Source organism: Camellia sinensis, chromosome 14, assembly GCF_055761805.1.
Source record: "Camellia sinensis isolate YWXY chromosome 14, ASM5576180v1, whole genome shotgun sequence".
NCBI classification, from domain to species: Eukaryota; Viridiplantae; Streptophyta; class Magnoliopsida; order Ericales; family Theaceae; genus Camellia; species Camellia sinensis.
Window position 1 is genome coordinate 48,113,715 of NC_138974.1, and position 10,326 is coordinate 48,124,040.

Below are 10,326 nucleotides of genomic sequence, written 5' to 3' on the forward strand. Positions count from 1 at the left end.
GCAAGTTAACTTCGTTTTATCTGTTGCAAAAATAATTGTGTTCTGTACTCAGAAATTGTTTATTTTAAAAAAAAAAATTTGGAATTTAAGATGTGTGGATCATAGTCATCTTAGATGTGGCACACATTTAGAACAAATTTGATCTACAAATTTCAAATATACGTAAAACCTACAATTGAGTTGGTGTAGATTAAAAGTTATAACTTCTTGCAGTTTTAACAGTACACAGGTGCACACGCACTACTAGTACTTTATTAAAACATTCGCTTTATAATTTTTCTTTGCGACTATTTAGCTGTCTTCATTATACAGTAATACAGTGGTGATCATGAAAAATAATAATGTAAAGAATTTATGACTGAGTATGTGAGAAATTTTTCCAAAAGTGTTTTAATGGACTTGTTTTCATGATTTCACATCATTTCTTAAAAATAAAAAAAATTCAATACAATGTAAATTGAAGCAGGAAGGAAAACAAATAAGGTAAAGGATTTTCATTCCTTCTCACTTTCTTTTCCCATATACCCAGTTCTAAGTTACAAACAGTATGTATATGATTTTCCAGAATTTTTATAAATTTTGACCAGCTTTGCATGTTACATGACAAAAAAATAAAGAAGAAAAGGGCACAGATACCATTGATGCATTTCTGAGTTCATTGAATTATGAACCATGAGTGTACTAATATCCATTTTAGACTAAACAAATAATCCATCATGTAGACAGTAGAAAAAGCACTGTTACTTTCAACTTCACCAAGGGACATATGAAAATCACAAATCTCAATATGCATGTGTTTACAGGAACTTCACCAATGTATGTATGAAAAAACACAGATTACTTTGAACCAAATCAATGTATGTATGTAAAATCATTGTTTGCTATGAACTTCACCAATGTGATTATGAAAATCACAATCCCAGATGACAGAGACATCAAGAGTTTACTAATTGGGAGCTATTGTCATTTCCTCCCACTCACTGTCGGTCAGTTGCAAGATTTCTTCGAAGGCCATGACTGCTCTTTCCCGCCCCCCGCACTGTTTTTTCCACATCCAGCAGCAAACTGCCTTCCCCTTGCGGCGGCTGCTACCATCATGACTCTGCCCTCCACGACCGCCTTGTTTTTTGTCACCTCCTTTTGCACTATCACCTCCACTGCCATCTTTCCTTGCACCGCCCAATTGATCATCAGTCTGACTAGTAGTTCCAGCAGCAGCATCGTCTCTTTTCACACATTTAATAAGGAAGTGCCTCTTGTGTAAAGGCTGGACTGGTTTGTAGAACCTAATCACATCCATGGCTTCCAACCTATGCTTATTCACAAACCCTTCCCACCCATCTATAATCATGTAGGCATCAATTTCTTCAGAGATCGCAATTCTCATTCTCCATTCCTTGTTCTGAGCATCCGTAAAGTTCAGTCTCTCCAACTTACGCGTTCCATCAGGGACCACAATTGCAGGGAAATGATTTCTTACTTCTTCCTTGGGAAGTTTGAGCCAGTTGTGACTGACGTAGCTAGAGGTCAATTGCACCTCAAACAGAAAATTTTCAGGCATGAATTCAGGAGGGTTTTCTGTCTCAAGTTCCCCTGCTTTGACGTTTTGAATCAGGAAATGTCTGTTGTGTAAGCGTGAGGGATGTTTGTAGAAACTAATCACATCCATGGCTTCCAAATTGTGCCTAACAACAAACCTGTGCCACCCTCTTGTGATAACAAAGGCACCTTCCAAGCTATTGTAGATCAGGCTCATGTGCCAATTGTGGTTTTGAGTGTCGGAAATTTCAATCTGGTGCTCATAATATGGTTCATGAGTCAGTACAGGAGGGAAATGCTTTTCTGCTCTTTCAACAGGAACGAAGAGCCTGCCGTGTTCAACATCACTAGGAGTTAACTGCACATCAAAGAGAAAAATTCTCCTATAGAAATCCACCTCATCACAAGCCTCAACACCGACTTGTTTCATACACGAATTCTTAGAGGGTGAAACAATATTTCCTTCGGCTTTGACATAATCAATCAGGTAATGCTTCATGTGTAATCTTGGGAATGGTCTGTAGAAGTGAATCACATCCATAGCTTTCAAACCGTGCCAATCAACGAACCCCTGCCATCCACTTGTAATCATGAATTTGAAGGTACATGCAAACTTGGAGGCATGTTCTTGCAGATCTTTGTAATAGGTGAGTTTCATGTACCAAATGTCATTTTGAGTGTCGGAAATTACAATCGGGTACTCAAAATTTGATGTCAGAGTTGTTGAAGGAAAATGGGATGATGCCGTTTTGACAGGAATGGTTAGCTTGCCACATTCAATGTCGCTGCAAGTTAACTGCAACTCAAACAGAAAATGTCCCATCCTCTTGAATTCACCAAGTCTGGCTATGTTAGACAATGAGAAATCATCTCTTCGGTTGATAGCAGCTCTGCAAAGGGGAAGAAAATGAAAATCCTAGTTACTCTGTTTGGTTGTTGTGAAAAACAAAAGGAGAAACAAAAAAGATGTATGGTCTTTCATCTAATTTCACACAATTCCAAGTTTTGTTCTCGTAGATCTTGCTCGTTCAAAAAAAAAAAAAAATTTATTATTAATCTTTATCATTCCAATAAGTGTAAAAGAAAGTAATAGAAAGATCACAAAGATGACAACCCCAGGTCTCTGTTTGGTGGCCGAGAAAAGCAAAGAATTGTAACTGGAAAAAAAAAAAACAAAAAACAAAAACCCACAATATTCTTGGAATTTTATCAGGATATCTTGGATATGTGGGTATATAGGGATGCATTGGTATACAGAGACAGAAAAGAGATTCAAGAAATTCAAGAAAGAAAATCATAAGACTGATTAGTTTCATAGTGAAGAACAGTAGTTACCCAGATTTTGATTGTGAGATAACATCATCATGATCATAGTGAGTAGTGAGTTTGTGGAAGGGAAGATGTGTTGGGATATACCTCCTTATTGGAGTGTGGGACCCAATTGGTTTGTTAAAGAGTTTCAATTTGACTTGGTTTAGGTATAATATATTTTTATATATTATATTTGAGGAGACCCAATTCAATTTGGTTACAATTAGGATTTAATTATAAAAATCCAAGATTCACAACATATATAATATATATATGGCTTAAGTTTTTTTTGGGAAAAAAAAGTCTTTGTTTTTGTCCCGTGAAGGCGAAACAGCAGCGGCTACAAATTAAGTCAATCTTCAATGTGATTTGGTTTGTGCGTGGCTTTGTTCTCTGTTAATTGGAAGATTTGATTGATTTCAAGGTTTGGCTATTTTGAACATTGTCCCAGTGCATCGTCGGTTGGATTGATTTGAAGTTGTTTTAGTTCGTTATTTTGGATCTTCTTCAACTTTGGTTCAGAAGATTTTGGTTCTTCTATTTGGTGAGGTCTTTCCTCTTTGTTTATTTGTGATTATTTGGAATTCACCTAAGGGTGGTTTTGTGAGACCATTAGTGTCTCGTTTGTAATCGTTTGGAACTTATTTGGTTGATAGTAGAATCGGATTTCGATCCCGTGGACGTACCTCACATTGAGGGAACCACGTAAAAATTCTTGTGTTGTCTTTGATTTAATTTTTCCGCATTAGTTTTTATTCCCATTGATTGATTTACTTGTGGGGAATCACATCGATTTTCCCTAACAACTGGTATCAGAGCTTACGGTTTATTTGAGTTTATTTATTTGTGTAAATCAATGGAGGGGAATGTGGGTCGTATGTCTAGCTTCAATGGAAGCAATTGGGTAACTTGGAAAACTAAAATGGAGGACCTATTATTTTGTAAAGATTTATATGGACCCATTGAGGGTGATTCTGGCAAACCCGAGGGTATGAAAGATGATGAATGGAATAGGCTTAATCGAAAAGCCGTTGGTGTTATCCGTCAATGGATTGATGACAGTGTGTTTCATCATGTCGCTACTGAAACTTCAGCACATGATTTATGGAAAAAATTAGAGGGTCTTTATGATAGGAAATCAGCCACAAATAAAGCTTTTCTGTTTCGTAAGTTGGTTAATTTAAAATATAAAGAAGGCAGCCCTATTCCGGAACATCTGAATGAAATAAAGAGTATTGTTAACCAACTTGCTTCTATGAAAATTGTTTTTGATGATGAGTTGCAGGCTTTGATGCTACTGAGTTCTTTGCCCGAAAGTTGGGAGACTTTGGTTGTGACAGTTAGTAATTCAGCGCCCGATGGAGTTGTCACAATGTGCCAAGTCACTAGTAGCCTGTTGAATGAAGAAACTAGAAGAAAATCAGCGGGTTCCTCTCATTCGGAAGCATTCGTTGTGAGAGGCCGAAGCAAAACAAGGGGGAGGAGTAAGACTCCTCATGGTCGTGATCAAAGCCGTGACAAGTCAAGAGATGGCTCTTTTTCAAAGAAAGACGTTGAGTGCTATTATTGCCATGAGAAAGGACACATGAAGCGGGAATGCCGAAAGCTCAAGAATAAGGAGAAAAGGCGTGACAAAAGTGTGGACAAGAAGCAAGAAGACACAACGGCAGTTACTACCAATGCTGATCTCATGGTTGTTTGTGAAGATGATTGTATCAATTTTGTGGGCCAAGAGAGCAATTGGGTGATTGATTCTGGTGCTTCTTTTCATGTGACTTCTCGAGTTGATTTCTTCACTACCTATACCGAAGGAGATTATGGTTCTGTTCGAATGGGTAATGAAGGTTTGTCCAAGATTATCGGCATGGGTGATGTTTGCTTGGAAACAAATTTGGGCTGCAAGTTGTTGCTTAAAGATGTGAGGCATGTTCCCGACATTCGCCTCAATTTGATCTCTACCGGGAAGCTAGATGATGAAGGCTACAACAACAAATTTGGTGATGGAATATGGAAGCTCACAAAGGGTTCCTTGGTGGTGGCTAAGTGTAAGAAGACTCATACACTTTATTCGATGCAAGGAAAAATTTGTAAAGGTATTGTCAATGCACTTCAAGATGATACTTCTACCGAATTGTGGCACAAGCGGCTTGGCCATATGAGTGAAAAGGGGCTGCAAGTTTTGTTCAAGAAAGAGCTTCTACCCGGTTTGAAAGGTACACATCTTAAAACTTGTGTTCATTGTTTGGCGGGTAAACAACATAGAGTTTCTTTTCATAAAAATGTTGTTTCTAGAAAAGAAAATGTTTTGGAGTTGATTCATTCTGATGTTTGCGGTCCTTTAAAAGTTAGAACACATAGTGGTGCACTTTATTTTGTTACTTTCATTGATGATTATTCAAGGAAAGTTTGGGCTTTTTTACTAAAAACTAAAGATCAAGTTCTAGAAGTATTTAAGCATTTTCAGGCCATGGTTGAAAGAGAAACAGGGCAGAAATTGAAGTGCATCCGATCAGATAATGGTGGTGAATACATTGGACCATTTGATGAGTATTGTCGCAGCCAAGGTATTCGGCACCAAAAGACCGTTAAGAAGACTCCTCAACAAAATGGGGTTGCCGAGAGGATGAACCGCACCATTGTGGAAAGAACAAGGTGTTTGCTTTCACAAGCTAAATTGCCAAGATCCTTTTGGGGTGAGGCATTGAAGACAGCGGTTGACGTGATCAATTTGTCTCCTTCCTATCCTTTGAATGGTGATGTTCCAGAAAGAGTTTGGACCGGAAAAGATGTGTCTTATGAGCACTTGAAAGTGTTTGGTTGCCGAGCTTTTGTTCACATTCCAAAAGATGAGAGGTCCAAGCTTGATAGCAAGTCAAGACAATGTATTTTTCTTGGCTATGGGCGTGATGAATTTGGTTATAGATTGTGGGATCCGGTCAACAAGAAAGTCATTCGAAGCCGTGATGTTGTGTTTCTTGAAGACCAAACAATTGAAGACTTTGGCAAAGGTGACCAACCGGAGCCAAAAACTAGTGATCTCATTGACATGGATCCATCTCCTTCATCTTCAGTTGATGATGAAAACGGGGGAGATGTGCAGCCACCTATTGAAGATGTAGAGGATGATGCTAATTCTAATGAAGTTGAGCCAGAAATTGAGGAAGAGCATCCAACTCAAGAACTACCACCACAACTTGAGTTGAGGAAATCTACAAGGGACCGACAACCTTCAAGAAAGTATCCTTCCAATGAATTTGTGTTGATTTCTGATCAAGGGGAGCCGGAGAGCTACCAAGAAGCAATTGAGCATGCAAAGAAAGGTGATTGGAAAAAGGCCATGGAAGAGGAGATGAACTCCTTACTTGAAAATCACACCTATGACTTAGTGAAGTTGCCTAAGGGGAGGAAAATTCTGAAAAATAAGTGGGTCTTCAAATTGAAGAATGATGGCAAGAATCTGAGGTACAAGGCACGTCTTGTTGTGAAAGGCTTTGGACAAAAGAAAGGTATTGATTTTGATGAGATTTTCTCACCGGTTGTAAAGATGTCTTCTATTCGGGTTGTACTTGGCATGGCTGCAAGTATGAACCTTGAAGTTGAGCAACTTGATGTGAAGACCGCATTTCTGCATGGTGATCTTGAAGAAGAAATTTACATGGAGCAACCGGAAGGATTTGTGGAAAAAGGGAAAGAGAAATTTGTTTGCAAATTGAAGAAAAGTTTGTATGGTCTCAAGCAAGCCCCGCGGCAATGGTACAAAAAATTCGACTCTTTCATGATGAATAATGGTTTTTCTAAAACCACTTCGGACCATTGTGTGTTTGTGAAAAATTTTCCAGATGGTAAATTTATTATTCTTTTGCTTTATGTTGATGACATGTTAATTGTGGGTCAAGATTCTACCATGATAAACAGGTTGAAATTGGAGTTGAGCAAGTCTTTTGCTATGAAAGATTTGGGACCGGCAAAGCAAATACTTGGTATGAAAATTATTCGTGATCGCAAAGAGGGGCTGATTTGGTTGTCTCAAGAAAGCTACATTGAGAAAGTTCTTGAGAGGTTTAATATGGATAAAGCGAAGCCGGTTGGTTGTCCACTTGCGGGACATTTCAAGCTTAGTTCGAATCAATGTCCTACAAGTGAGAAAGATAAGGAAGAGATACTGAAAGTTCCTTATGCTTCAGCAGTTGGTTCTTTGATGTACGCCATGGTTTGTACAAGGCCGGATATTGCTCACGCAGTTGGTGTGGTGAGTCGGTTTCTTTCTAATCCGGGTAAAGAACATTGGGCAGCGGTAAAATGGATTCTAAGGTATCTTCGAGGGACTTCGAAGGTATGTTTGTGTTTTGGGGATGGTAAACCGATGCTTGATGGGTTCACAGATTCTGACATGGCTGGTGATGTTGATTCTAGGAAATCTACTTCGGGGTATTTGATGACTTTTGCAGGGGGAGCTGTGGCATGGCAGTCTAAATTACAAAAATGTGTTGCTCTCTCAACTACCGAAGCTGAATTTATTGCCATTACGGAAGCTTGCAAAGAAGAGTTATGGTTGAAGAAATTTTTGCAAGAGTTGGGTTTGAAGCAAGAAAAGTATGTACTTTATTGTGATAGTCAAAGTGCTATTCACTTGAGTAAAAATTCTACTTTTCATTCGAGATCGAAACACATTGATGTGAGATACCACTGGATTCGTGATGTGTTAGATTCGAAGTTGTTACAACTCGAAAAGGTTCACACAGATGATAATATTTCAGATATGCTGACAAAGACTTTGTCGAGGGACAAACATTTAAAGTGTCGAACTTTGGCGGGTATGGTTGATGTCTCCACCTAAGTCGGTAGGGGGAGAATTGTTGGGATATACCTCCTTATTGGAGTGTGGGACCCAATTGGTTTGTTAAAGAGTTTCAATTTGACTTGGTTTAGGTATAATATATTTTTATATATTATATTTGAGGAGACCCAATTCAATTTGGTTACAATTAGGATTTAATTATAAAAATCCAAGATTCACAACATATATAATATATATATGGCTTAAGTTTTTTTTGGGAAAAAAAAGTCTTTGTTTTTGTCCCGTGAAGGCGAAACAGCAGCGGCTACAAATTAAGTCAATCTTCAATGTGATTTGGTTTGTGCGTGGCTTTGTTCTCTGTTAATTGGAAGATTTGATTGATTTCAAGGTTTGGCTATTTTGAACATTGTCCCAGTGCATCGTCGGTTGGATTGATTTGAAGTTGTTTTAGTTCGTTATTTTGGGTCTTCTTCAACTTTGGTTCAGAAGATTTTGGTTCTTCTATTTGGTGAGGTCTTTCCTCTTTGTTTATTTGTGATTATTTGGAATTCACCTAAGGGTGGTTTTGTGAGACCATTAGTGTCTCGTTTGTAATCGTTTGGAACTTATTTGGTTGATAGTAGAATCGGATTTCGATCCCGTGGACGTACCTCACATTGAGGGAACCACGTAAAAATTCTTGTGTTGTCTTTGATTTAATTTTTCCGCATTAGTTTTTATTCCCATTGATTGATTTACTTGTGGGGAATCACATCGATTTTCCCTAACAAGATGAACATTTCCTTCTCCGGAGCCCTCTGTTTGAGTTGCAGTCTCCATCAATGGAGTTGAAGATGATGCACTTCCTCCTTTGGAGACTTGTTCTTCTTGCTGAACATCCGACTTCTTCTTCCTTTTCCCTTCTTTATCATCATTGTCCCTGCTTTCAGACATTTTCTTTTCTTTTCTTTTTTTTTTTTTTTGGATTGTTTCTTGAATAGAGAGAGAGAGAGAGAGAGAGACTTGGTTGTTTTATAGTCGGTGGTAATGGGTAATGCTTCCTTCCAAAAGAACCAGAAACCGTTACAAACAGGTAACAGAAACACCAAAAAAGGTTCTCGAAAGTCATTCCAAAGACAATCTGCAGAGTCCGAAGTCTATTTTTATTTTATTTTTTGTTTTTTATATTTTTAATAATAACAATAAAATAACAAAGTTGCAGATGCAGCAAAATTCAATCCTGTAAATAGACAGCATATTATACTGAAAGCTAAACAAATTATCTGTACAATCCAAAACAAACCCCTAAATTTTCTAAGTTTTAATTTAAACCCAAAAATTAAACTAACAAAAAATGGGTGAAATTCCAAATTTTGGCATTTGAACTGAAAAATAGGAAGATTAGAAGTAACCGAGGGTGAAACAGTCTTCTTTCTTCTTCTTCTTCTTCTTCTTCCGTTGACAGTGCTGTATTTTGTTCTTCTATGATTCCACCGCTGCGTTTCGTCTTTTGATACAGGGGAGATCTTCCATGCGGAAAGGGTCTTTCTGCAATTTTGTTTTTGGTAGCTTCTATTTACATAATTGAAAATAAATAAATAGAACAAAATTACTCCTTACATTACATCCCCATTTTAAAATTTTTTTAAAAATATATATATTTTCATGTTGTTAACAAAAAATAAAAATAAAAATTCTATTTTTCGTTACAGCCCCATACCACCATTTCCACTGACCAACCACCGTCACTGCCTCTCTGCCACAACCCCTCACTCCTCCCAATCCTTCTCTACCACCTTGGAGCCTCTCTCTACCCTTATCCACTACCTCTCCTCCACCAGGTCCAAACCCATTATCCACTACCTCTCCCTAGATCATCGCTTTCCATTGCCTCCACCTTTTCCCTCCTACTTCTTATTGGGGGTGTGTGATGTGGATTGTACAGGCAACTTATAAGCTATTTTAATGTGAGAGTTTGTATCAGATTGTTTGGTGCAGTTTTTGTTTATAGTTTATTAGCTAAAAATAATTTAAATAAGTTGAAAAAAAGTTGATTTTTTTACAAGCTGGATGAGTGCTTTTAGGTTATATTTTCTAATTATTAACTTTTAGTTTAAAATAATCTCTATCAAACACCAATATCTCAAAACATTAGGTATCATTCATCTTTTTCTTGTGTGATATCAAAGTACAATATACACATGTAATTAGGATTATAAACGAACCGAGTTGTTCGTCAGCTCGACTCGACTCGTTAAGTAAATAAACAACCTCGAGCTTTTAGGTTTGTTTATCTTTATTTGAATTATTAAATAATATAAAATATGTATAAATAATAGTATAAAAATATTATTTATATTTAAATTTTTTATTAAATAATATAATCTTTAATAATAAAAAATTAATTATTGATCTTCGAGCTGAGTTCAAGCTCGACTAATATTAATGTGCCGAACTCGAGTTGGATAAATAAGATCCATAAGCAAGCGAGTTGGGCTCGAGCTCAGAAAGCTCAGCTCGGCTTAGTTCGGTTGCTGCATTACATGTAATAACAAAAATATTTGAAACCTTAAAAAAGTGTTTCCTAATTGGATAAAGATATAGTTAATTTTTTTACAAAAACAAATAAATGAATACCCTCTTACAAGGGTGTGTGAGTCCCGCACTGACTTTGCAACTACATATTATTAACTTTTGAT

The 10,326-nt window shown here is 37.2% G+C and overlaps 1 protein-coding gene across 1 annotated transcript; it reads right to left on the reverse strand.

Moving 5' to 3' along the window:
* Nucleotides 1–433: 433 nt before the first annotated feature.
* Nucleotides 434–2,936, reverse strand: LOC114278767 (uncharacterized). Its single transcript, XM_028220903.2, has 2 exons — nt 2,875–2,936; nt 434–2,429 (listed from the first exon to the last, which is right to left on the reverse strand). The coding sequence occupies exon 2, from the start codon at nt 2,360–2,362 to the stop codon at nt 947–949; it is 1,416 nt and encodes a 471-aa protein (XP_028076704.2). The 5' UTR covers nt 2,363–2,429; nt 2,875–2,936; the 3' UTR covers nt 434–946.
* Nucleotides 2,937–10,326: the final 7,390 nt, after the last annotated feature.

Bases quoted from the DNA above. Each gene is read 5' to 3' on its own strand.
- LOC114278767 (XM_028220903.2), bottom strand. From the start codon at position 2,362: ATGGGACATTTTCTGTTTGAGTTGCAGTTAACTTGCAGCGACATTGAA.